Source organism: Phyllopteryx taeniolatus, chromosome 7 (genome assembly GCF_024500385.1).
Source record: "Phyllopteryx taeniolatus isolate TA_2022b chromosome 7, UOR_Ptae_1.2, whole genome shotgun sequence".
Classification (NCBI taxonomy): Eukaryota; Metazoa; Chordata; class Actinopteri; order Syngnathiformes; family Syngnathidae; genus Phyllopteryx; species Phyllopteryx taeniolatus.
Window position 1 is genome coordinate 31,802,571 of NC_084508.1, and position 27,975 is coordinate 31,830,545.

At 44.3% G+C, this 27,975-nt stretch overlaps 2 protein-coding genes across 15 annotated transcripts; one reads left to right on the forward strand and one right to left on the reverse strand.

The window, feature by feature from the left end:
• Positions 1–5: 5 nt before the first annotated feature.
• On the reverse strand, positions 6–27,947 carry bmb (brambleberry). Its single transcript, XM_061778484.1, has 13 exons — positions 27,802–27,947; positions 26,858–27,117; positions 25,241–25,369; positions 24,957–25,142; positions 6,041–6,263; positions 4,521–4,637; positions 4,258–4,437; positions 3,959–4,165; positions 3,722–3,860; positions 3,560–3,603; positions 518–621; positions 332–447; positions 6–247 (listed from the first exon to the last, which is right to left on the reverse strand). Exons 2-13 carry the CDS (start codon positions 27,113–27,115, stop codon positions 118–120), a joined length of 1,833 nt encoding a protein of 610 aa, XP_061634468.1. The 5' UTR covers positions 27,116–27,117; positions 27,802–27,947; the 3' UTR covers positions 6–117.
• On the forward strand, positions 6,273–23,189 carry LOC133480455 (uncharacterized). Of its 14 annotated transcripts, none has more exons than XM_061778494.1 (4): positions 11,966–12,268; positions 12,866–12,900; positions 13,172–13,248; positions 19,626–23,174. In XM_061778494.1, the coding sequence occupies exon 4, from the start codon at positions 19,801–19,803 to the stop codon at positions 21,061–21,063; it is 1,263 nt and encodes a 420-aa protein (XP_061634478.1). In that variant the 5' UTR covers positions 11,966–12,268; positions 12,866–12,900; positions 13,172–13,248; positions 19,626–19,800; the 3' UTR covers positions 21,064–23,174. The 14 variants fall into 14 exon arrangements, with proteins under 14 accessions (XP_061634484.1, XP_061634473.1, XP_061634474.1 ...); XM_061778499.1 differs by having other exon boundaries at positions 19,716–23,174; XM_061778490.1 differs by lacking the exons at positions 11,966–12,268; positions 12,866–12,900 and adding an exon at positions 8,809–11,110 and having other exon boundaries at positions 13,172–13,284; positions 19,630–23,174.
• Positions 27,948–27,975: the final 28 nt, after the last annotated feature.

Sequence of the window (27,975 nt, forward strand, 5' to 3'; positions counted from 1 at the left end):
CAATGAAAGTTTTGGTTTTATTTATTTCAAGGCTCCATGGGGAAATGTAATTAAAAACGCAATAAGTAAAAACTAAATCCTAATTTAAAAAGGTAACGTCTTGCAAGGCAGTGCATTTCAAGTGTGAAAGTAGGGGGTGGGGTTGCCTTCATGGATTCCGCAGTATTCTTGACCAAACCGCGCTCTCTTCTTACATGTCTTACCGGTTTTGGTAATTGCGTTGCAGAGTTGACGTCCTGACAAAGAGCTGAAAAGACCAGGAATTGTCTTTTAAAAATAAATTCATGGAATAATTTTAGGTCGTCTGTGTGCAGAATACAAAACCACTGACCTGTTGCTAATTGATGGAGTAGGACTTGCACTTCTCGAGTCATTCACTAAATCATGAGAGTCATTCAAAGTGTCAAAAACACCCCTAAGATTTCTTGAAGGAATATCTACCAAAGCCTTCAAAAAAAAAAAACAATTAATAATGTATTACAATGCTGTGATTTAAACATTCCCTCAATGTGCTCACTGCTGAAAGAACAGGCTGGGGAGGAAGTCGAGAAGTGCAGTGATTAGGTGTACCACTTGGTGCAGGTTTCCTGAGAGGAGACACTACAGGCATTCCAAAGTCACCTGTACATTTAAGAACAAACAAAAACATGACTTGACACATTGTGATAACCTTACTTGACTATTTTGAATCTACAAACCAATTCCAATGAAGTTGGGATGTTTTGTAAAACAATACAGGAAGTCCTCGAGTTACGACGCACTAGGCCTACGACGTTTCGACTTTACAACGCCCGTGCCTCGTCCGCCATTTTGTCCCAGCACCATAGTGTTTCTGCTTAGCTAGTGCATAGTGCTTGTCTGTGTTTGTGCGACGGGAGTATCTTTGCCTTTTTCGCCCTCCTTTTTTCACACTCTCAGCAGTAATGGTAAGTACAGCATCTTATTTTTTTATTTTAATGTATTTTAGTTTCTTTATACAAAGTGTTTCCTACTACGGTCACCTGACCGTGGTTGGAAGACGCAGGGATTAACTCCCTTCTCTCGTTGCACAGCTGAGCTGGGTGGCGGCAACAATAAAGGCACGAAGCACCGATTTGCTGCTTTAATGGGTTTATTAGCTCCTCTGCACATTCGAGGGGTCCTCCGCTAATCGCTACTCTTCTCCGGTCGCCGTCACTACACTTGCTACTGTACTCACTCGCACCGGCGCGCACTCCTTCCTCCTTTGCAGTCCCGTCTCACTCACACTTCGACGCACACACACTGAGCTTGCTGTCACAATCACGTGGGACAATACCCGTAACAGAAGTATTTCGCCGACTTTAACGCTGAAACGTTAACAAGAACTTAGGCGGAAAATCGTGTTACGTCGCCAGCGTAGGAACGGAACTCGTTCGTAAATCGAGGGCCTCCTGTACAATGATTTGCAAATCATTTAACATATCCAATTGAATACAGACTACAAAGAAGATATTTAATGTTCAAACTGAGTAATGTTTTTTGCAAATATTCTCATTTTGAATTTGATGCCTGAAACATCTTCCAAAAAGGTTGGGACAGGGGCTACAAAAGACGAGGAATAAAAAAAAATTTCATAACATTCCACAGGTAAGTTAACTGGAAACAGGAGTCATTTTGTATAAAAGGAGCATCCCCGAAAGGCTCAGTTGTTCACAAGCAAGGATGGGGTGAGGTAACCACATTGTGAAATGCGTGAACAAATAGTCCCACAGTTTAAGAGTGACATTTCTCAACATAAAAGTGTCACGTCCGCTTTTCCTCTGTATATGCAGCGTGTCTGCAGGAAATGGTCCCAGTCCGTCAAGCGGTCAAAAAAAAGTCACAAAAAAAAAAAAAAAAGTCAAGCTGAGCGCTCATCACACAACATTTATAGATGTTGGAACTCGGTGCACACGAGGCGCGCCGCATTATAAGGCGCCCCGTCCATTTTGGAGAAAATTTTAAAGTGCGCCTTATGGTCGTGAAAATACGATATTCAGTTACCTGGGCCCTGTGTGAAAAATTACCACCTTGTTAAATCATGAATTAATTGTAGCTAATCACAATTTTTGGTTAATTTTCACTGATCACACCCAAGCCTGATTGCCTCCAGACCTGTTCAATCAAGAAATCACTGAAACAGAATCTGTCCCAACAATATCAAGTCAAGACAAAAGATATAAAAAGCTGCAACAAAATGACACGATCCAAAGAAATTCCAGAACAGTTGAGAAATAAAGTAATTGACATCTATCAGTCTGGACAGGGTTACAAAAGCCATTTCTAAAGGTTTAGGATTCCAGCGAACCATAGGGAGAGCCATTATCCTCACATGGAGAAAGCATGGAACAGTGGTGAAACTTCCTAAGAGTAGCTGGCCTATAAAGATTACCCCAAAAGAACAGCAATAACTCATCCAGGAGGCCACAAAGGAACTCAGGACAACATCTAAAGAACTGGAGTTCTCATTTGCCCCAGTTAAGGTTCATGACTCAACTATAGGGAAGAGACTGGACAAAAATGGCATCCATGGCAAAGGTTCAAAGCAAAAACCACTGTTGACCAAAAACAACAAAGGCTCGTCTTACTTTTGCCCAAAAAAAAAAAAAAAAAAAAAAGATTCCAAAGACTTTAGTGAGAATATTATATGGACTGCTGAGATGAAAGTTGACTTTAGAAGGTGCATGTCTTGTTACATCTGGAGTAAATGTAGCACAGCATTTCAGAAAAAGAACATCGTACCAACAGTCAACAGGGTGGTGGGCTGCTTTTTCATTCAGGACCTGGACAACTTGCTGTGATTGATGGAACCATGAACTTTGCTCTTTATTGAAAAATCCTGAAGGAGAATGTTCAGCCATCAGTTCAAGCTGCAGCGCACTTTGGTTCTGCATCAGGATAATGATCCAAAAACAAACAAGCAAGTCAACTTCTGAATGGCTTTAAAAAAATAAATGATTTGAGTGGCCTAGTCAAAGTCCAGACTTGACTGATCGAAATGCAGTGGCATGACCTTAAAAAGGTCGTTCATGCTCGAAAACCCTCAATTTTTACTGAATTCAAACAATTCTGCAAGGAAGAGTGGGCCAAAATATCTCCACAGAGATATTAAAGACTCAGTGCCAGTCATAGAAAACGCTTTATTTCAGAGGATGGCCCAACCAGTTATTAGATTTAGGGAGCCATTACTTTTTCCACACAAGGCCAGGTAACTTTGAATAGTTTTTTTTTTTCCTTATTAAATGAAATCTTTTAAAAACAGCATTTTCAGTTCACTTGGGTTATATTTGATGATTTACATTTGTTTGATCATCTTAAACTTTAAAGTGTCAAAATTATGCAAAAATATTAGAATGTATGTGGGGGGGGGGGGCAATACTTTTTCCCAGCATTTTATTTGCAAACAAAAAAACAGGTTGAACATTTAAGATCTTGCTGTGTATTCAATTGAATATAGGTTGAAACGGATTTGCAAATTATTATATATTTTGGTTTTTCATACAATGCCCCAAATTCATTGGAATTGGGGTTTGTGATATAATTTGTAAAATATTCAAACTTGATATAACGTCATCTCGATTCTGCAGGTTGTTCTGCTCTTCCCTGAGGACAAAAACAAGATTCCATGGATACAAAAAATACAGTATTTTTTTCTGCAAGAGATCATAATTCTATTACGTGACTTTAGCAAAAACTGGAATAAAGAAGCTTTCAGACTAACTTATGAGGTGTTGAGGATTGTGGATATGGGTTACATGACTTCTGTGGCTCCACTAATTCAAAAGAGACAAATGGCAACGCAGCAGTCGGCTTTTCTCTTCTCTGAAATTGAACCCACAACTGACTCGCAAACCAATAACCTGGGGATTTCATGGGGGGGGGGGGGGGGGGGTGGATGTGGGTGACAACTGAAAAATCTCACTTTATATTGTATTTGTACACAGCTTTGAGCTTGTACCTAGAGAAAGCATGACTAGCAGCAGGCTAAGACTTGCGAGATCCAGCGCCGGCTGTTGGTTCACCTCTGCCACTGCATTCAGTGGCACAGTAAGCAGCAGCATTGCACGAGAGAATACTGGACAACGCAGGAATGACTGAAGTACAGCAAACAGTACAAAATAGCTGGTATGCGCAATACATGTCCACATAGCAGTGATGCTTAAACCTGGAATCACAAGAAAAGGACACGTGTCAGGAAAAATCAGGGGGGTGTCTTGGAAAAGGCAAAGTGTAACTGAATAACAGAATGCATTTCACCTGCCCAACCAAGGTAACCCTGAATTACGTGAAGCCTTTCATCTAGTCGGCCTTGCATTTCATCGAGGTAGTGCAGCATAAATCCCAGACTGCTATTCATGTGCTCCAGTTTGCTCATGAGATCTGTGTAGTAGTGCAATGTCTGGTCCTGGTACTGAAGAAACTCTGACATGCTGTCATCTGAAGTCACAGGTTAGTAAAAACAAATCATGTAACTGATATTTTCAACTGTGGTGTAATCTTGTTGAATTCTACTTTTATACCAATTTTTTGCTGGATTCCCTGTGCTTGATATCCGACAGCAGCAAGGTCTTGAACAATTGCTCTGTGGCTGTCCTGTACTTCTGAGCCTTGGATCTGAACATTCTCACTAACAATTGCTTAAACAGAAAGGGAAACGTTACAAAAACATACATTTTGGGGGGGGTGAAGAATGATAGTTCAGAATAGTAGTGTGCTTAAACATGGAGTATGTAGTTTTCAACCTGCTCGTAAGATTTGAACGCAAGCACTTTTTCCTATTACCTTCCCTTTCCCTAAAGCCTGCCGCACACTGGAGTTATGTGCTGAGCAAAAAGTCATTAGAGACCTTTTGTTTAGCAGATAGCTGACTGCGCACGCAGAATTTTCTGTGAGTTGTCTGCCTCACGATAATAACATCTAATGAGTTTGATATTTTTCACCTCACAACGCAGAAAATTCCCCATGTCCATGCGCTCTATGAGCTACATGCTGAAAGCAGAAATTCAGGTGGCCAATCAAAACGTATCCTCCGGTCAGATGATTTCATGATGGCACCCCCCCCTCGCCCCAGCAGTTGTTAGCGGCTAGATATTGAAGGATAATTTGTTCGGTATTTGGCAAGACATTACCTCGTCCGATTTCATGAATTTAACTGAAGAAACTGAAATGGTGTTATTCTGTATTTTATTGATGCCGCTTGGGAATGGCTGCTGGCACGTATCCCTGTTTTTGAAATCGGAAAATGTCAAAGCATAATCTGGCCTCATATCGAACAATTTATCCTCTGATATGCAGCAGATTGTCCCTACTTACTGTATATGACATAACATCTTGAGGTAGGAATTTCAAGTGGTGACAGCAATACCTCATCAATAAAATGTGTAACATTTCAGTTTTCAGTTTAATTCATGAAATTGGCCGAAGCAGCGTATGGTCACATAAACCAGTTTATTCTCCAATATGTAGCTACTGACAACTTCGCCGGGCACCGCAATCTCAATATCGTGTAACCAGAGGATGCGTTTTGCTAGGACAACTGAATTTTTGCCATCCGCACATGGCTCATGGAGGACACACACATTTTTTTACATCACTAGGCAAAAAAATAAAGCATGTTTGATATTTGCCCCAAGGTGGAAAACGTGCCAAAAATTACACATGCACAGTGAGTCTTCTGCTGAGCAAAAAAACTGTGCTCAGCAAATAGCTCCAGTGTGAAACAGGCTTAATAAGGAATATGGTTTTCTTGATGTTTTGATTTTGAATGGAATGTGCAGTGTTCACAATGCATTTGCATGTATAATAAACTATAAAGAATTTAGCTTTGCTCACGCTTTTAAACCCACTGCTATTTTAAACAGAACTCTTCACAATAAGTCAATGAATCTTACATTTTTATCTGTACAGAATGTTTGAATAATACTTGTGTAGCCATTAAAAAGAAAATAAATATGCCAACACTGACCCCTGTCCAGTCACCTCTGGCCTTTATGGAGCTAGTGTATATGAAATGGAGCAAAAGATGAATAAAAGCTCTCACCCATTCTATCTGCAATTCCCTGGATGAGCTGGGCTATGAGTTCTTGTCCAGAGGCAATGAGGGCTTTCTCCTGACCCAGACGCTCAAGGTTGTCTCTCAGGGAACTTTCCATTTGACCCTGGCCTTCGTGCAGCTTGACCTGCTGAGTATGCAGATCAGTGTGGCCCTGCAGGAGCTTGTCTAGCGATGCTGCAGTCATCGCTCTAAGCTCCAATTGGCCATCCTGTCACAAAACATTAAATTAGGATTGGCGCTTGGGTAAACTAGACACGCATGGTCTCAGATGACTTAATTGTTTTGTTTTGAACATATACGTCTGAAAGTGAATTGTGGAAAGTGGCTCTAAAATACTTATGTCAACCAGCATCATCAGTTCCATGTGAACGCATATTTTCCAAAGACGGATATATGGTGAGCATCAACAGGAGCCGCCTGAAACCAATTCTGGAGAAATTATTTTTTTTGTTTTTTAATAAAAAAAGACATCTCTGTGCCCTTTTGTTTCTGTTCACAAGTCATCCCTTTATAATAAAGTTGCACGCGTGACCAACATATTTACTTTGTGGAATCCAGCTTTTTAATGCCAACTTCGTCTATTTAAATAAACACAAACAGGCTTACGTACATACATCGACGAACATTGTATTTTATCTTTAATTGCTGAAAGATAACGAGAGTCTCGTTTCACACAGTTTAGTGACGTAGGTTGCTGTGACTTCATTCATCCATCAGATGTCACTACTGTTCTCACTGAAGCACGAAAGCTCCGAATTTGTTCCAGCACAAATTGAAGGAAAGCCTCAAAGCTTCATGATGCAGTTTGAACATTAACACAATGCTTAAGTATTGGTCCAATACTTAAGGCATTTGGCATTTAACAATTTAGAAATGGTTCACCTCTGCCACTGCATTCAGTGGCACAGTAAGCAGCAGCATTTAGGTACAATTTTGATTTAACTTTTATGTGCAATACATCTCGATTGAATTACCAAGTACAGTTTAGCACAGTGTTAATGTTCCAACTGTGCATAATATTTGTGATTTACAATATTTAAATATACTTTCTAGGAATAAAACATGTTCCTCATTTTTACACTACTGTATTTTAACAGTCATTATGGTGGTAGTTGGAGAGACAAGTATTTTTTTTCATGTGGTATTGGGGTACAAGGTTCTTGCCTATAGAGGCTTTTAAATAGAGGTCATAGCCATAGATTTTACTTACATGACTGCCTGTTCATTAACTCACCGCTTCGAACTATAACTTAGAATTTATTGAGCTTCCCCTTGCAGACTCTCCCTTACCCTCACTCCCTGCCTGTCCTCCTTGGCTCTTTCTTCCACCCGTTTCCCAGTCACAGCAGACTCAGGACTGCGGGCAACGTTACGAGGTGGTGGCGGGTGTCTCATGAACATGTCAGACATTTTTCTACAAGGATCTGGAAACATGTCTGTCTTAGGAGGACGCGGCATTGCGCTCATACACGCATTAGTGTTCTGTTTCCTCAAGACTCGTTGCACAGTGCAATGCTCTTGGCTGGCAGGGAAAATTGATAATCTCACATCAGTGGTTAAAACATTTTCATCACCTTTTCACACTACACTTGCACAATCTGAAAAGACGACGACGCCAACGGGGGTGCGGCCATCCCATATTTGGAAGTGATGACGCAATAGCCTTGAAGGAAGTCGGGAGGCTCGCTCTGCTGAGTGTACCGCAACTCAGCAATATGTATTTGTCATTGTTGGAAAAGAAAGCCCTAATTTATTTTGAGGAGGAGGTGACGCAGCAGAGAAAAAAAAAAAAAAAGGGACTGGGAATATCCCATACTAATTTCACAGTAGCAACTCAGTTCAAACTTGTGCATAACCTTTCTACTTCCAGGAAGAGTACTTCGATGTGTATCTAAGGCTGATTAGGGTGCTTTGAAAGAGTTTCAAAGCTCCCGCAGAGACGTCTCAGTATATAATTTTTCTTTTGGCCCAAAGTCCGGGACAGTGGGATACCGCAATTATTATACCTTGCCAAGTGCAATATGAAAAGGCCTTAAGGACTCTATGAGTAAGGAAGGTTAGTGGGACCTTGAAGATATGGCCATGGTATTCATAAGATTTAAGCCCCCTCTATACTCCATTGGCCCGCGCGGCCCCTATGCGACGCTTGACGCGCACACGGCAAAAATTGTTGCTGCGTGGAGAATGCCACGGAGATCATCTCTCGTGATTGGTCCGTTTTAGCACATGCTATGATGACGTACTCAGCGTTCCTCTCGGTTCCACATACCACCTACGCCGCCGCCTTCTTGATCGATTTTGCAGCATAATTAAATGTATCATCTGGTCATCTCGGTCCATTTGTTCTAGCAGAAACTGTTCCACGGTCGCCATTGTTGTTGCTTTGTTCCTTGTTACGAAAAGGAAAGTAAAAACTGCTACCGGAAATGGCCAAAAATTGCAGAGGAAACGCCATCCTGTGGCATCCTAGACTTGGAGGAGAACTGCACCACATTTTCAAAACTGCGCGCGTGGGTTGCGCTAGAGTATGAAGGCAAACTGCACGCAGGATAGGCACCATGACATCAGCGCGGTCGCCACACGCGCGACTATAAAGAAGACTTTACACACCTCTGCCACCCGTTGCAAGCTTTCCAACCTTCCCCGCTGCATTATCAGACAATTTGCGGGCATTTGTTTCTATGCTGGGCATCTAGGGCCAGATACAGTGCTTTGAAAAAGTATTGCCCCCCCCCTCCCCTGTCAAATTCTTATATTTTTGCATAATTTCCCCACCTTAAGCTCATCAAACAAATGTAAATATCAAACAAATCTAACCCAAGTGAACTTAAAATTCTGTTTTTAAATGCTAAATTAATTTATTAAAGAATACAAATATTCAAAGTTACCTGGCCCTGTGTGAAAAATTTATTACCCCTTAAACCCAATAACTGGTTGGGCCATTCTCAGCAGCAACAACTGAAATCAAGCATTTTCTAGAACTGGCAATGAGTCTTTTCTCTGTGGAGATATTTTGGCCCCCTCTTCCTTGCAGAATTGTTTGACTTCAGCAAAAATTGAGGGTTTCCGAGCATGAACGGCCTTTTTTTAGGCCACCCCTCTGCATTTCAATCGGATTCAAGCCTGCCTGGACTTTGACTAGGGTACTCCTAGGAAGGTTCACCACTGTTCCATGCGTTCTCCATGTGAGGAAAACGGCTCTCCTCATGGTTCACTTTCCAGACTGAATTATTTTTTGACTGGTCTGGAATTTTTTAGCTCTTTTGTCAGACTTCTTTTTGTTGGGACAGATTCTGTTTAAGTGATTTCTTGATTGAACAGATCTGGAGGTAATCAGACTCGGGTGTGATCAGTGAAAATAAAAAAAACTGTGATTACAATTACAGCACTTCATGATTTAATGAAGGGGTACTTAGTTTTTCACACTGGGCCAGGTTACTGAATAGGTTTTTTCCTTAATAAATGAAATCATTTAAAAACAGCATTTTAAGTTCACTTGGGTTATATTTGTTTATTTACATTTGTTTGATTATCTTAAAGTGGGAAAACTATGCAAAAATATAAGAATTTGAGAAGGGGGCCTATGCTTTTTCACAGCACCATACATTAATCACTTGCAATCCTGTGGAGTCTTATTTTTCTTGCAAGTTTGTGCCCAGGGAAGACCACCTTTACAGTAACTGTGAAGGTGACTCACTGTTGCTTTTATGCATAATGCTCTGCATCGCCACACAAAAACTTCTTACATCAATTTTCAGTACCGCTTACCCTCACAAGGGTCATGTTTAACATGGAGCCTGTAGCATCTGATTTTTGGCGAGAGCCGGTGTACATATACGAATTTGAGAAGGGAGCCAATACCACAGCACTGCAGGTACAGTATTTGACATCAAACAGAGGAAATGCATGTAAAGTTTAGAACTGTCTGGGGGACTGTCATCAATTTGATGTTGAAATCGGCAATGGTACAACCACGCAACTGTAAAATATAATTAAACTACTAACGTGGCTACTGCCCAACACTGGTTACAACTTCTGCTTCTTCAAGAACACCTCTGCCTTCTTCTTTTCCTTTCGGCTTGTCCCGTTAGGTGTCGCCACAGCGTGTCATCCTTTTCCATGTAAGCCTATCTCCTGCATCCTCCTCTCTAACACCAACTGCCCTCGTGTCTTCCCTTACTACATCTATCAACCTTCTCTTTGGTCTTCCTCGAGCTCTCGCCTGGCAGCTCCATCCTCATCATCCTTTTACCAATATACTCACTTCGTCTCCTCTGGATGTGTGCAAACCATTTAAGTCTGCTCTCTCTGTCTCCAAAACATCTAATCTTGGCTGTCCCTCTGATGAGCTCATTTCTAATTCGACTGTAGTATATTTCAATAGTACTGAAACCAGACTTCCTTTGGGAGGGTCAAATGGTTGGAGACTTGTATTCACACCAACTATCTTTTCTTTGTAATTCTACATCAAAGAACGTCCTTTAACCAGTTATATGTTTATTGGGGTGTCCCGCATCCCCCTGACAGAAACCTGTCTGGGGTTTACTCCAGGGGTCCTGGTCTTCAAAGAGGACTGTTTTGCATTATCCCAGCAAAGGACCCCGGGGGGGGGGGGGGGGTTGACCAGACTGAGAGACGACAGCAGACGAGTAGGGGTATTTCACACACCCAAAGAGGCACCAGCAGGAGAGTGTGATTCCAAATATGGTCATGAGGAGCACCCTCCGTCCGGATGCACCCAGGGAGGGGCAAATTCCACGCCCAGAGAATTAGAACCTTGATAAACTGAGATCCCGGGGTTTTCGGGGGCTTTTTCGTCGTTCTGGCAATGTAAGCAGCTGTTATGACACTAAGGCTTGTTCAATAAATCAAATTAGCCCAAACGCCAAGTGTCTCGAAGTCTTCATTCATCCCACGCCCGACGGACGTCGGAGTTCTCGGAAACACAGGCGAAAAAAATCCACCACAAAGTGGCGTCACGAACAGGATTCTTTGCAGCACAGCCAAGCAGGAGGCGACGTGGGGCCGCTTCAGATTTCATGCCGGCTAAAGAAGGTGAGCATTTTCTCACTGTTTGGATATGGCGGCCGCGCGCCGCGAGTGGCTTTTGTGCTGTATTGAAATCGACAAGTGGGCATTTTCTTGTGCATCCGTGTCAGGCGGGGATGTTTTGAGGCTTCGTCTAAAATTTGTGTCGTTTGTGCTGGTTTAGTTAGTACTGTTTAAAAGGTAGATAGAACTGGTTATGTACCCGTAGAGGGGGTGGCCCTCTAGAATGAATGATTCAGACACGCAGAGATGTCAAAAGAAGTTTTAAAGTGTTAACAGTAGAATGCTCGATTTGGGACGTGCGCTTAGTGGATGCGTTCATGCGGATGTCTGAGATCGCATGCTGGCATGATGTCAGTCAGGCCGTAAATTAGCAAGGCACGTCACCAGATGAGTACCATAGCCCATAGTCGTTAAGTACCTATTGAACACAACCTGGCCAGGTTACTATTTAGCAGAATGAGTGTGCAAGCGTAGTCTGAGAGAAGTGACGTCGGCGGGCCATGAGAGGCTGCCACAAGCTAGCAGACGCGGGAATTGGAGTTAAGTCATCACACGACGCTCTCGGTGTGAAGATGAGGTGAAAAAGACCCGTGGACTAAGTGTGTGTGATTCGAATACTCTGTGTGATACGACGTATTAATTGTGTACACAATATGAAGAAAACCCTAGAACTATAATAAATATAATTATATTAATATCTATGTAAACAGCTATAAAGCGCTCTAAAGGGTACCCATTATCTTTGTAAAAAATACAAGTAAGTTCTAAGTATTGGGGGTATACATAGGTGGGCACACAATATTTCGGATGATAAATTAATATAGATATATATACAACGCGAGCGCTGGGCGGGCGTGAACACGTCCGGATTGCACCGTGCTGTTCTATTTCCGGGTCAAATGAGCTGGCCAGTGTCCCCAGCGAAGCAGGCGAGACGCGACCCCGGATGTTTTTGTTGGCATGAACGCTTCACGCTAGGAATACAGGCGGTTGAATTGGTGTGGCCGCTCATGGGGTTACGGAGCTGTGGCTCATTTCGGGCTGCACGCGGAGTTTGAATGAATGGCGGACAAAGTGCTGGTTCGGATGATATGGTAGGAACATGAGGTGAAATGTATCGTCGGACCCTAGCGTGATACCAGGAGCTGAAGAGGGCAGCGAGTAAGTGAAATGGTGGCTAATGCTTGGGTTGTCACGTGAAAACGGCTTATGTGAGGAATGAAAAATGCGCAGGAAAGATTGACGTGTTCCGTTTATGTGCTCCCGTAGTGCCCGGTGATGCCGCGGCATTACGTACCGGGGAAGCTGGCTGTAAGCTGTGTCAGGCGGGGGGAGGCTGAGTCCAGTGTGACCGTTGCCCGCCCCAGCGGCATGCGCCCTGTTCGCGGGCGGGTAGTTGACCCCGTGAGGTGGCCGTAACTGTTACCCGATAGGGAGAAACGGGCAGGAGACAGTTGTGCATGTAAGGGGGGCCAACTTGCTATACATTATTGTGTCCGCCCCGCCCTGGGGAAAACAGTGGCTCGAGGGGGTCATTGCTCAGCGTTAGCGTGCGTGCCAAGCGGGGGTGTGGGGGCGGGGGCGCTGACTCACCTCGCCGTGGAGTATAAACTTCAGGCCGAGAATAAGGACGAAGTGGGTTGATAATGGTCATGGAGGCGGGTTATTTGTTGCAGGAAGTGAGAATGGCCTCTGAGGTGTTGGTACTTGTGTGTTGAGTAATGTTGTTGATTTTCACGACCGCTGGCGGACGTGAAGGAGAGGATGGGGGTCAGAGACGACGCCGCCGAAGGGTAAGTACGGTAAGATTGTTGACAGTGCTATGACTCCCCCCAGTGGATGAATTGAGAAACTGAAACAGTAACTCAATCGTAGTCGTGCAGTACATAAATACGGTGCAAATACGGGGCTAGTTTGTGGTCTCAATTACCCATAGGAAAGGAGGTGAACTAAATATAGTCCTACTACTTTATTCTTCAGTTTGATGTATAAATACTATACTTGTTTCATGTTGGTCTGAATTGTCCCGTGGTGTAACCAATCTTTCTCCTTTTTTTGCCGTAGAGTCCTTGAGGGAAGAACGAGAGTGGCCAGTGGCACCCCGGATGAGACATCCGGACACGACTGCTCCCGCCTGAGGCGTACGTTACAGAGGGCGCAGCCAAACTTTAAGGCCAGTGTGAATTTATCCACAAACTCTTTGATTTAATGTACAGGTCTACGGGAAGAATTGAATGCCCATAACAATCTTGACAACAGACTGACCTTTGTGAGCGTCCCTATGTGGCACTTCTAGCTCGCAAGCTCTAGATGCTGCTTAAAAGTCACTAAGTGGAGTTTCAGTATCTGTGCAGGGTGTCTTGGCTTAAGGGGGATGGTTTAAAGGGCATTCCAAATTGTACTGCTGCGCTACTGAAGTTGGCAAACGGATTAATTGCGGTGTGTCTAGGAGGTTATGGTCATACTGCCTAATTAAAAAAAAAAATTTTGGGAGTGGCCAGTAGAGGCTAGGAAAGGGGTGAGGAATAACAGACGAACAAAGAGTCCTTGCATCATGCCAGCAAAAGGCCCCGCTACCTCTACTATGATGCCCCCCGTGGATGTTTTAAGGGAACATCCCCTTATTATGGGGATTCGCGAGACATCCCAAAAGTGGCGTAAACGCTGGCCAAAAATCGATAGACCTTGACCAGTCGAGGGGACCTTTAACTCGGATGTAATTGAAACCATCCGTGTGCTTGTATCTACATATAAGGTGACAGAGAAAACGGGAAGGGCAGGAAGAAAACGTAAGGAAAAGCGGCTAAGGGAACTGGGGATGTTGAAACTGTTTGCAGATGAAGGAATTAAAGTACAGAGGGAAACAAATGAGAATAAGGAGATAGCAAAGACTTGGGAAGAAGTGGGAAGAGATATGACAAAAGTCCAACACACACCTTTCTTGCATGATTCCCCAGTTAAGGGTCCCCCGCCATATGAAAGAAAACCTGTGCACGCTAACATTTATCCACAACTCCCAATAATTCGTCAACAAGGAAATTACCAAATTGAAGATGAGAGGGACAGTACAATCGAGACAGGTAAAGCAAAGGCCACAATTGTGTTACAACCGAGTCCCTGCTGTAAGAAAAGAAAAAAAATCAATAAAAAAGTTGAAAGGGAGTGGAAAAAGGCCAACAAAGGGGGACATTAAGTGTGATATCCAGAGTGACACTGAAGGGGCCGCTGGAGGATACGACCCGAAAATCAAAAGTATATTGTTAAGGACGGAGAAAAAAGGACGCAGGACATTGCAAGGGGGGGGAGTCAAGCGAGAGTAACAGTGAAAGTGACAGAGATGACCTTACCCAGGAGCATGAGGCCATGGGCCCCACACCGTCCATCCGAGACACCCCCACCGAGGTTGACGAGCGGACAGCCCAGTCACTGAGAGACATAAGACTACGCAAGCAACGTTGTCACGTGGACTTGGAGGTGGCAACCACCCCAGAGATGCGAGATGAGGTAGAAGAGCACCTGCACAGCCTGGAGATTGCAGAGATCGCCTTGACGAGGAGGCACCCCGCCAAAATCCTTGAGTCGCCAAGTAAGATCCTCCCGATAGTGGTTCGTGGACAGCACCTTGAATACAAGCCTTGGCAGAGTTCCGACATGACGGCGGTGCTTGAGAAGTTACCCACCCTTCAAGACGGAGCGCATCCGTGGATATCAAAACTTGAAGAGGCCCTAGTGGGAACGCAGCCCGCTGTGGGGGACATAAAGAGACTTCTAGCCACCCTGTTGGGGGTCCATGCGCTTAAAGACATCCTAAAGAAGGCGGGTCTATACCGGTATGTTACTACGGCAGTGAATGATTCAGAACTGTTCGCTGCAGTACGCGGCCAGGTATGGGGAGTCTTGAGGGAAACATTTCCGACGAACGCGCACCCCAACAATATTTTTATTGAACCATTGGGACCAGCGGAAAATCCCCGTGCGTATGTGGCTCGTGCTCATCAGACCTGGCGACACATCACTGGTAATGATCCCGACGTGGCACAGATGGAGAAGGCTATCCTACGTGACAAGATACAGAAGGGCCTCCCCCTGCAAGTGAGGAGTAAGCTGGCCGAGGTAGTGGGCCTTGGTAGCATGTCAAGAGCCATATATACTGATCATATAGCGCATCAAGTCGAGTTACAACGGCAAAAAGAGTTGATTCAGAAGGAGCAGAATTTGGAAATGATGAGAAAAAAATCAAATACAGTTAGCTGGGACAAAAAAGGAAAAGAAACAAGCCGTAGTACTACAGACGCAGGTCCAGCCCACCCCGAGCCACTTCAATCAAACACAATTCCAGCCACATGGCGCACAATCTATTCAACCTCTGCTGCAGCCAAGGGTTCCTGTGCCGAACCAAGTTTTCTGGAGGGGGAGGGGCAGTGGCCTCAGAGGAAGAGGAGGCACTCGGGATCGGATGGGAGATTATCAACGGACACCCGGCCCGTGTTATATCTGTGGCCGAATGGGACACTTGGCTCGCTCTTGTTGGCTGCAAGGGGGGAACCCGCCGCCTGGTGGAGCCACCACACATACAAACAGTCAACCTCAGCCGCCTCAAGGTCCTCTTAATCCTGGCGGAGGGCCAGAACCTGGATTCTAGGGGGGCCCGGAAGACCCGAAGGGGGGATGCCAGCTGGTGGTGTCGGGGCCGGAAGAAGAACCTACAGTCATGGTGAGAGTAAATGATCACCCTCTGCTAGCGATGGTGGATAGCGGAGCGGCTTTCACCTGTATCCGGCCTGAGGACGCCATGCATCTCCCTATGTCTGGCAGATTTGTACGGACAATCGGGTTCGAGGGTGTGAAACAGCTGATTCCCTCCACCAAACCGATACAGCTCCAGTGTCAGACGCAACAAATTGATTTGCCTATGTTGGTATCAGAACATACGCCAACTGCTCTCCTGGGAAGAGATGCTTTATGTAAATTGAACTGTACTATCAGGTGCACCCCAGATGGCTGCCTAGTTGATGTGCCTTACAAAATGGCTCCGCAAAGGCTCGTGATGACAGATAATATTGATGCATCTGTGTTCTGGCTTGGAAACATCAGCCAAGAACTTTTGGAACCCGCCAATGTGTGGGAAAAGTTTATGGTGGCCAACATGCCCGGGGCAAGATTCCCTGAGTACCCGTATCATTGTACCCTCCAATACCACAAGGAGGCTACACATGCAGGGGCGGAAGAATGGCTGAGCCGTCAACCTAAGCAAGTTCCACTGACTGCAAGCTGCATCATCTTGGAACCCCAAGGAGCAGCCCTGAAAATACGCATGGATGAGTACCTTGTAAGAGAATATACGATTGAGGATGGGGTCCCCCATGTGACCCTAATGATAACCGAAGAATATGAACAGAAACACGTGGGCAAAATGATGAAGGAAGCAGAAACGGCAACTTTCACTCAACTTGCAGAAAACAGAACTATTGGGACTAGTGAAGATAAAATATTTATGAAGATCATGATCTCATCGCGGGGCTATGGATGCCCCCAGACCGTACAGCTGACACATGACTCAATTCTCAGTGTGTCACATGACCTATTGAAACAAGAGATGTTGCAACAGGTTCCCGAAGAGCTGTGGTCAAAACATAGTACTGACATAGGACTTGTGAAATCGGCACAGCCGGTTATAGTTCAGCTTCAACCTGGCACTAGACCACCCTGGAAAAGACAGTACCCATTAAAGGATGAAGCAAGTCAGGGAATTGGACCACAGATAAAAGGACTGCTTAAGGCAAATGTTTTGAAAATTACACAGACTCCACAAAGTAATACGCCGCTATTGTCCCTTAAAAAGCCAGATGCTTCTTATCGCTTGGTACACGACTTGCGGGCTGTGAACAAAGTGGTAAAAGACTTTCCCGCAGACGTACCTGACCCCCACACTTTGTTGACCCAAATCCCTCCCGAGGCGACTCACTACACGGTACTAGATCTATGTGGGGCGTTCTTTAGTATCCCCCTCAGCATTGAATCACAAGGCTTGTTTGGGTTCACATATCAGGGACAATTTTATAAATATCAGAGACTCCCCATGGGATACAAACATAGTCCACGTTTTCAATAAAGTGTTGAAAGAGGATTTGGAGGGTATCAGGCAACTATTGACAAGCACGGTAATCCAGTATGTAGATGACATTATTGTCTGCTCTCCAGACCGGCGTACGCGTCATGTGGATTCAATCAAATTGTTGCAAATTTTAGCCGACCATGGACACAAGGTCTCACAAAAGAAGCTACAATATTGCCAAGAACGAGTGACGTATTTGGGCCAAAAAATTGCGCAGGGCCAGAGGAGTATCGCAGATAGTCACCAAGAAGCCATTCAAAAGGGTCCCAAACCAAGAACGGTGCGCGAAATGCTGACTTTTTTGGGCATTGTTGGCTATTCGGCAGCCTGGATAGAAAATTATGCCAAACTGACGGGGCCCCTGAGGGCGATGGTTAAAGAAACGGGGCATGACCAGTTGCATGCAAATTTAACTAACTCAAGAAGGCGCTGTGGCTTTTGAATCAGTCAAACAGAGGTTGCAGGAGGCGCCTTCATTGGCTTTACCAGATTACTCTAAATATTTCCTGTTATTTGTGTCATCCTCCACTGGGGGAAAGTATGCATGTGCCGTCCTTTGCCAGCCCACTGGCATAGGAACAGGACCACAGCCTATTGCATACTACTCTACGGCCTACTCCAAAGTGGAGCAGGGAATGCCCCATTGTTATAGGGCGATGGTGGGTGTCTACTTGATGTATGAAAAAGCATCGGCTATAACAATGGGATATCCCGTGACGATTCTGACACATCACAGCCTTCGAAATCTCTTGAATCACAGCAAGTTCACCTTGACGGAGTCCAGGCTCAGAGATTACTATCGACTTTTGGAGCAGGAAGATGTGACTCTAGCAAGGTGTAACACTGTGAACCCTGCTGAACTTTTGCCAACTTCAGAAGATGGGGAACCTCATGATTGCAGACACGAGGCGGAAAAATATTCCAGATTAAGAGCAGATTTGCAAGCCCTCCCATTGTGTGAGGCCGATTTAGAATTGTGGACGGATGGTTCTTATCGTATTGGGGACTCGTTGAGTGCTGGTTATGCGATTGTGCGCGCAAGAAAGTCGGAATTTGTTATCGTAAAAGCTCGAACAATACCCCAACCAGCCTCAGCACAATTGGCGGAATTAGTGGGTTTAACCGAGGCATGTTTGTTGGCAGAAGGAAAACAGGTGACCATTTATACTGATTCAGCATATGCACATAATGTTTGTCACCTGTTTGGCTCGGTGTGGAGGAACCGAGGGTTCAAGAAAACCGACGGTTCCCCCATCCAACATCATGCACAAATACTGAAACTATTGGGAGCGATAATGAAACAGTGAACTAGCTATCGCCAAGTGCGCAGCACATAAATGACGCATCAAGGGTCTCACGGGGCAATCTGGCAGCTGATGAAGCAGCTAAAGCGATCACGGGAGCTAATACGACTGGGGAAAGTTCTTTTGGTCACGCATGACATTGATTTAGAGGACAAGATAACTCTTCAGGATGTTATTTTGATGCAAGAAGCAGCACAACCCATGGACAAGCAGCTGTGAGTTGACAGGGGAGCGTGTCAAGACTCCACGGGTTTGTGGAGAAATCATGAGGGTCTCATAGTGGCGCCCCCAGATCTGTTGGGTCTGATAATTCATGAGGCGCATGGGCATGCCCATGTCGCAAGGGGGGAAGTGAAGCGGAAGATTACAAAAGAATATTGGTTTTGGGCACCATATTTACTGCAACAAATTGACTATATCATAGGCAGATGCATCATATGTCTAAAAAACAATGTCAGGAGAGGGGTGAAGACACCTCCAGGTTATATTCCAACCCCTAACGGGCCAATGCGGGAACTAGTGGTGAACTTTGTTGATATGATAAAACCAATTGAGGGGAAAAGATATTTGCTGGTGGTCGTGGATAGATTTTCACGATGGCCTGAAGCGTGCCCAACTAAACGGAAGGATGCTCAGTCTGTTACCAAGTTCTTATGTCGGGAAGTCATAAGCCGGTGGGGACTTCCAGATCAGATTTCCTCGGATAATGGAAAAGAGTTTGTGGATAAAACGGTCAGAATAATTTTCCAAAAATTAGGAATTACGCAGCGATTGGGAGCTGTATATCATCCGCAAAGTCAGGGCATGTGTGAAAGGATGAACGGCGTGCTGAAAAATCGCATTGGTAAAATTGGTCAACATACGGGACTCAACTGGACTCAACTGCGCTTCCTCTTGCTTTAATGGCATGTCGGTCAAGTGAACTTTGCGACTTACACATAACGCCACATGAATTGGTTACAGGTAGACTAATGCCTTCACCGTGTTTGCGGATTAGCGGGAAAGGTCCGAGTCTGTCCCTTTTGGAAACTGAGATGAAGGCGTACGTCAAGTATCTGTCGACTTTACATAGGTGTATATCAACATATGTTGTTGACAGGCAGAAGCAAGACGAAGCGCAAGAGAGACTCAGGGAACATAGAAAGGACACAGTGCAACCGGGGGACAAGATATTTGTGAACGTTTTCAGGAGGAAGTGGTTCAACGAACGCAGACAAGGTCCATTTGAAGTACCAGCACCGCGATCCAGGTTCAAGGGTCTCCAACCTGGTACCATGTGTCACACTGTGTCAAAGTACCAGAAAAAGACACCACACCAAGGGATAGACAGGAGAAGGATGGTCCCGGACCACTTCATGTCCCTGCAGGAGAAGAGGGAGAAGTACAAGCGGATCTGCAACAACCGAGTAAAAAACAATCCACGGGGGAGCTGGCATCTACTGATCCTGAGCTACACGCTCTGGATACTCCCAGCAATGACACACTCGTTGAGGGAAGAGAAGGAAGGTTCAGCTACGTCAATCTACAACACGCCCCCGAGGAACTCAAGTTCACACCTTCAGAACCTAAACCGACTCAGGGCATCGAGAGCAATAAAGACCCTATCCGTGGAGCAGCCGACACCACCGGAGTTAGGAGTAGACCTGGTAGAAGAAAAAGGACACGTTAGAGCCCCCTCTAAGGGGATAACTATTAAGGAAAGTATTAGTTCCTCTAAAGGCAGGAAAGGGACTAAAGATCCCGTAAAGTCTGATGGCAAAAGGAAAACTGCGGATCTAACTTCTCACGGTGAACCCACTGCCGGCAGAGCACCTGAGACCAGATTTGGTGCACGCGAAAGAGAAGAGAACTATTTTTTCAAGCCGGTGGGGGATTTAAAAACCCGTCAAGACAAATGGAAGGCCTTTGGCTTTGACTCCTCGGCAATACATGGCAACGACCTCTGGGCAGGTAGGAATGTGTGGTATCGACAATTGACACATTCTGTTAGAGATTCGGGGTTAATTAACGGACCATGCTTGGTCAGGGTTCCGCCTCCCAGTACGTCGGTGTCAATTTTTGAAACAATACCGGTGCCTTTACGTCGCTATTGCCAACATGCTTTGTTAAGGTGGTTAGACTTCATACAAACCGACCCACCGGATCATCATCTTCAGTGGTATCACAATAATATCAGGGTGCGTGGTACAGAGTGTGACTGGGTGGAAGATCTGAAATATTTGGATTTGCTAGGACAGCATGAAGATTTGCAATCAGCGGTCCCGGACTCGATAAATGTGAGACCGCTTAAATCGACAATTTGTTTTTGTTCCAATGAGACTCATGGAAGTCCAGGAAGGTTTATGGGAATTTCGGAATGTGTATATTACTTGATGAAGTTTAAAGTTCAGCCGTTCGGAGATAGGCTTAAGACCTATTCAGTGACATTTCAGTCATTAGTCGTTAAGTCATTAGAGACGTGTTTGGCCCTTCAGCTGAAGCTGGTTGGTCAGCCAATACCTGGTTACAGGATAGGTTTGGGCCTATGGGTGCTGTGATAGTCCAAATGTTAGCAGCACTCGTGTTGGTTTTGTGTGTCATGTTTTGCTTCTGCACCTTGCTGCTCACCTTTGCCAAGGCCATGATCCTCCGGTGGGTTGGCGTTGTAATGCCGGGAGACAAAGTACAATTGCCAGTATTAAAGGGGCACGAAACTAATGGAGACGTGGTCACCATGGAGTCGACGGTACTCGATGTGTATCCAATGTGAACATTTGTGTATTGTTTTTACTCCAACGTTAAGTCATTGTCTGTGCCAGGATTCTTGTGTGCTATTTTGTTTTATAAAAGTGCTGTTCAGTGGTGTACGTACAGCAGTCATGTCCACGTGGATTGGAGACCTAAGGCGATGCAAGGGGGGGGTAGTGGGCAGTCAAGTCTTAAGAGACTCCCCTTGCTGGTCTGGCTCTAGCCCGGTGGACATGACTGCTCTCCATATGATGTATTGTTAAGCCATTTGACTGTTTGTGGTATTGTGTTTGTTTTTGTTACAAAATACTGGCAGATGTTTTTGTTCTTCCAGGGGTGGTCTGGAGCTGTTCGGGGTCCCGCGTGTATAAACCTGGACTCTGGGACAATTTCATGGATTGTGATTATGGACAGCGGGCCCCAGGCTGCAGGGATTACAGTTTCTTCATCAATGACACGAGCTGTAGACCATATGTAGGGAGACCACCTTTAAGATTTTTATTTTTATTTTGTGTGTATTTTGATAGGTTTGCTTCCACAGTTCTTTTTTGTGTTTTACACTGTTTTTTGTTCATTTATTTCAATGTTTGTATTATTCTGTTGTGTATGTTTTGCCATCCGAGTCAGGGTCCCTTTGGGTGTTTTGATGTACGGGGTCTGAAGGACGCTTGATATGGCTCTTGCTCTTTTCTTCATCTCGTTTGAGAAAGGTTTTTCGACCGAGAGCCGGGAAACCTTGGCGCTTCCACGAGGCTGCGCGTACAAATTGATAAATTTGGGATTGGCTCCTTTTTGATAGCGGGGAGGAGATTTGGGTTGTTTGGCTGTTTGGTACGCACGTGGGGCCTCAGGGGGCGACGAGGAGACTCAGGGAGTGATTCGGCCTTATTAGAATAATTGTTTTTCCTCATAAATGGTTAACCTTAAGTAGATGCCTTGGAGCATGATAGATTTTATTGACCAAGTAGATTCTTCCAAATTGTAGATAATAGGTTAACTTTTTGGGCTAACGCTGGTTTGTTGTTTCTTGCCAGGTGTCATTTGCTAACTCTAGGTTTTGTAATGAGTTCGGGGATCTCATTAAAGGGGGGAATATGTAGTATATTTCAATAGTACTGAAACCAGACTTCCTTTGGGAGGGTCAAATGGTTGGAGACTTGTATTCACACCAACTATCTTTTCTTTGTAATTCTACATCAAAGAACATCCTTTAACCAGTTATGTTTATTGGGGTGTCCCGCATCCCCCTGACAGAAACCTGTCTGGGGTTTACTCCAGGGGTCCTGGTCTTCAAAGAGGACTGTTTTGCATTATCGCAGCAAAGATTGACCAGACTGAGAGACGACAGCAGACGAGTAGGGGTATTTCACACATCCAAAGAGGCACCAGCAGGCGAGTGCATTTCCAAATATGGTCATGAGGAGCACCCTCCTTCCGGATGCACCCAGGAGGGGCAAATTCCATGCCCAGTGAATTAGAACCTTGATAAACTGAGATCCCGGGGGTTTTCCAGGGGCTTTTTAGTCGTTCTGGCAATGTAACCAGCTGTTATGACACTAAGGCTTGTTCAATAAATCGAATTAGCCCAAACGCCAAGTGTCTCGAAGTCTTCATTCATCCCATGCCCGACGGACGTCGGAGTTCTCCAGGGTGAGAGAACACAGGCGAAAAAAATCCACCACACTACCCAACATGGCCACTCAACCTCAACATCTTCATTTCTGCCACCTCCAGCTCTGCTTCCTGTTGTTTCGTCAGTGCCACGGTCTCTAATCCGTACATCATGGCAGGCCTCACCACTGTCTAATAAACTTTGCCCTTCATGGTAGCAGAGACTCTTCTCTCACATAACACACCTGACACCTTCCTCCACCCATTCCAACCTGCTTGGCCCCGTTTCTTCACTTTACCACACTCACCATTGCTCTGGACTGTTCACCCCAAATATTTAAAGTCCTCCACCCTCACAATCTCTTCTTCCTGTAGCCTCACTCTTCCCCCTGCACCCCTCTCATTCATGCACATATATTCTGTCTTACTTCAACTAATCTTCATTCTTCTCCTTTCCAGTGCATGATTCCACCTTTCTAACAGTTACTTCACCTTCTCCCTGCTTTCACAATCTCATCTGCGAACAAAACTGTCCACTGGGATTCCAGTCTAACCTCATCTGTCAGCCTCTCCATCACCATTGCAATCAGTGGGGCTCAGGGCTGATCCCTGATGCAGTCCCACCTCCACCCTAAAATCCTCTGTCACACATACAGCACACCTCACCACTATTCTGCTGCTCTCGTTCATGTCCTGTACTATTCAAACATGCTTCTCTGGCACTCCAGACTTTCGCATGCATTACCACAGTTTCTGTCTTGGTACTCTGTCATAGGTTTTCTCTAGCTCTACAAAGACAATATAGCCCCTTTTGACCTTCTCTGTACTGCAAATAATGCATCTGTGGTACGCTTTTTAGGCATGAAATCATACTGTTGCTCGCAAATACTTCTGTCCTGAGTCTAGCCTCCACTACTCTTTCCCATAACTTCATTGTGTGAGTCGTCATCTTTATTCCTCTATAGTTCCCACAGCACTGCACATCACACTTGTTCTTAAAAATGGGCACCAGCACACTTTTCCTTCATTCCTCAGGCATCTTCTCACCTGCTAGAAGTCTGTTGAACAAGATGGTCAAAAACTCCACAGCCACCTCTTCCATACCTCTACAGCATAGGTGTCAAACGCAAGGCCCGGGGGCCAGATGCGGCCCGCCACATCATTTTATGAGGCCCGCGAAAGCAAATCATGCTCGTCGACTTCCGTGGTTTTTGCTCAAATCTGTACCCAAATTGTCATAATAATAAACAATAATTTGAGATATTGCATTGTTCTGTTACCAAACCCTTCTTCTACAGTAACAAACAATACTTGAACAAACCATTATTCTTGTCTTCTGATTTAAAAACTAGTTATCCCTCAATTTGTTGTGTAATGGTAATATGATTTGGTGATTAATCATTTATATGGTTTCACTGTTTTAACCGCCCTCTGAGGGAAATCATAACTACAATGCGGTCCGGGACAAAATTTAGTTTGACACCCTTGCTCTACAGGTATGTCATCAGGACCAACTGCCTTTCCATTTTTCATCCTCTTTAGTGCCTGTCTAACTTCCCCCACTAAATATTACAATAGTCAAGATGTTCATCTTTCTTATTAATACGTTTATGTTACTAGTAGTTTGTTGAATGCATGTTATTTAACATTCATGCTTATTTTCAACATTTATGGTTGATTTATGGCACTGTGGCACTGTATCCTCAAATCGTGAGTGTAGGTTGTGTGTAATAAAGTGACCTCCCACTCAGTTCAACTGGATAATCATGAAAGCTCTACAGGGCATTCACTTGTTAAGTGATTATTTACTCTGATATGTATGCACTCGCACAGCCAGCTGTCAGTGTTAACATGTGACATGTTATGTATGAAACATGGGTTACTTCGGTAGTTTTATTTCAGTGAAAAACGTGTTTTGGTCTGAAACCGAAAATGCACTTTTGGGCTATTTTCGGCAGAAACATTTCAGCAGCCAAAATGTTGGTGCATCACTACCCATATCCAATGCAAAGTATTAGTGGTTTTCGCCAGTGAAATCCAATTACAGTATATACGGGGTACCTTGAGAAGGGGGTGGGGGGGACTGTCCTACCTTCAGGTCTTCCATGGCAGATAGTTGGCTAGCCGCTGTCGAGATAAGTGTGTTCACCGTGTGCTCTGCCCTGCGCCGAAAGAGCTGCTGGCGGGTTGCATAGCACACAGAGCGAGCCCTGTTGCTCACGATGTGATAGGCATTCCATGTGTCAGAGTCCATGTTTGCTGTACATTCTTTTATACTCTGAAAAATCAAATGAGATAACCCCATGAGGGCCACAAACATAATACTGTATATACATGATTTATTCATTTATAATAGTGCCAAATTCCAAGATTTACCATCTCTTCTGTACATGGGTAAATTCTACGACCCTCAATCTGTGCCTGGCAGTTGAACAATAAAACACCAAGCTTCGCCAGCTCCTCTTCTGAGAGACCATCACAGCTCATCTTTAACTGAGCAACCACCTACAGAGCATAGTGTTATACCCATGTTAAAATACAAACATGCCTGTGAACATACACAACCATTTGTATAATACGACACAAAGAACATCAAGGAAACAAACTTGGGAAGAAAAAAAAATTAGATTTTTCACAAATTTCAACATACACTGAATGCACAAAAGCATTGCGATACACCCAATATCCACCTCGAATCTGTTACCTTATAAAATACGTTTTTGACAATGATTGCAATTTTATGGGAACAGTTTGTGGTAGGTCCAGCATGCCCCCGACCACAACGAAGGTTCGTCAAGACATAGTTGGGTAAGTTTGGTGAGGACTTTCCTGTGCTTAACCCCTTCAAATACCTTTAGGTTGAACAGCAACAATGATTTTTTATTGTCCCGGTTAGGAAATTAGTTTAGGGTCCTCTCATTTTCAAATTGTATCAGAGAGCAAAAATGTGATTCTTGATGAATGTACAACTATTTCTTCATGGAAAGTCTTTCAAGCAGAGTGGAAAATACCACCAATAGCCACACAAAACGAAACTTCAATATTTCCTGTAAGCAGGCATGTACACAGATATTTTGGTGGCAGGTGCTCAAGCTCCCCCCAAAAAACAAGCACAGCCATGACCAAAAGTATTCACACTATTAAGAAAAACATCCATTCATCCATTTTCCGTACCGCTTATCCTCACTTGGGTAGCTGGCGTGCTGGCGCCTATCTCAGTTGACTCGAGAGGTGGGGTACACCCTGAACTGGTCGCCAGCCAATCGCAGGGCACATATAAACAAACAACCATTCGCACTCATATTCACACCTACGGGCAATTTAGAGTTTTCAATTAACCTACCAAGCATGTTTTTGGGATGTGGGAGGAAACTGGAGTACCTGGAGAAAACCCACAAAGGAAGGGGGAGAAAATGCAAACGTCACACAGGCGAAGCAGGATTTAAATCCAGCTCCTCGGAACTGTGAGGCAGATGTGCTAACAAGTCATCCACCGTGCCACCTTAAGAAAAACAGTAGTAGATATATTTAACTTCTACATTAACTTATGTATGTGAACAAGCGACACATTTTATGAACTTACTTACAAAGGAGGTTAAGGGAAGCTTCAGTGGCTATAAAAGCTCTACACACCCCTGATCAAGTGGCAGCGGGTTGTGTGCACTGCGGCTCAGTGAGGGGCACCATTCTCACAAGGACTCAAATACCCATTTGATATCAAAACACTTTTGGGGGAAATTGATGACAATTTTATTTTATTTTTTTAATAAATCATTTTCTAAAATATTGATGAATTAAGAAAATAATGAGCTCCATCCAGCCAAAGGGCACTTTTCTCATCTAGGTCAAAAGAGGCTAGTGCTCAAGCGTCACTAGGACTCTATCTGTGCACATGCCTGCCTGTAATATAATATACTGTAATGGACAAATATCCCAAAACTTGTTCCAGATTATAGTGTATACTCAATGTTCAATGTTTAGAGATCCATTTACCCTGTGGTGGCAGCCATCTAAAGCACTCAGCGTCATCTGCTTGGCCTCTGCCAGGAACTTCTCATCAGCAGTGGATATTTCAAACTGTGCATCCTTGACTAGAATTACTGGAGCTAAATCTGCAGGTGGAGGAGGTAACACCATTTCTCCCGGAGGATGCTCAGTCTGCCTCATCCATTCAAAGAGCCCAGTGACTGGTGGAAACCAGCTTGCGAGGAGGCATAGCAGTAGGAGATAATTGTGGGATAGGGAACCCATGCCTGGAACAGTTAAACATTTATTCAGTAACTTTGACAGTAAATGATAATGACAAATATGAAACAATAATGATTTATATACAAATGGAATGCACTTCATTAAAGGCTTTTTTGAAAGGTTGTGCCAGTATTTAATTTCACTAAATACAGAATAAGTCAAAACATTGTAATTTACTAAACAAGGAAGATGCCGCTTCGAAACCAACGTATCACCACATCGTTTTTAAAAATATATATATTTAAAAAGATGGCTTCATCGCCAACCAGGCTTTGTCCAGACATGCCCGCTCTGTTTGCTGAGGCTGCAAGCACACGCGGCATTAAAAATCGCCCTAAAATGATCAATGATAACTGTGTAGTAAACGACACATATTTTGAACTCGATCAAAACGGCACACGACCTGGAATAGTGGCACTCTGTATATGCATACATCCTTATATACACAAAAAAGGTTAGGGACAATTGGCTTCGGATGCAATTTCGGAATAAAGCTAAAATGCACTATAACATTTGCAAATTAACTGAATTTGACCTCCAAACTTTTGAATCGCTACACATTTAAACCCTATGACAAAAGTCACAGCAATGTCACATTATTATTATTATTAATCAAACTTGGAACTAATTTTTATTTAAATCTGGATAATCTAAAAACGGGGAAGGGGAGAGGGGGGGGGATTACGTACCTGTTATCTAATGTTGCAGGACAAAGTTTAAAAGTGACCCCTAAGGACGATGTCACACGGCAGACTGAAATGACAGTTAATTGTCGCTGGACTCGTTGTGCCGAGTCTTGGAGGCGTGTGTCGAGTAATGAAGGGGGCGTGTCCACGAGGCTCGCTTCATTTGGGGGAGGGGCC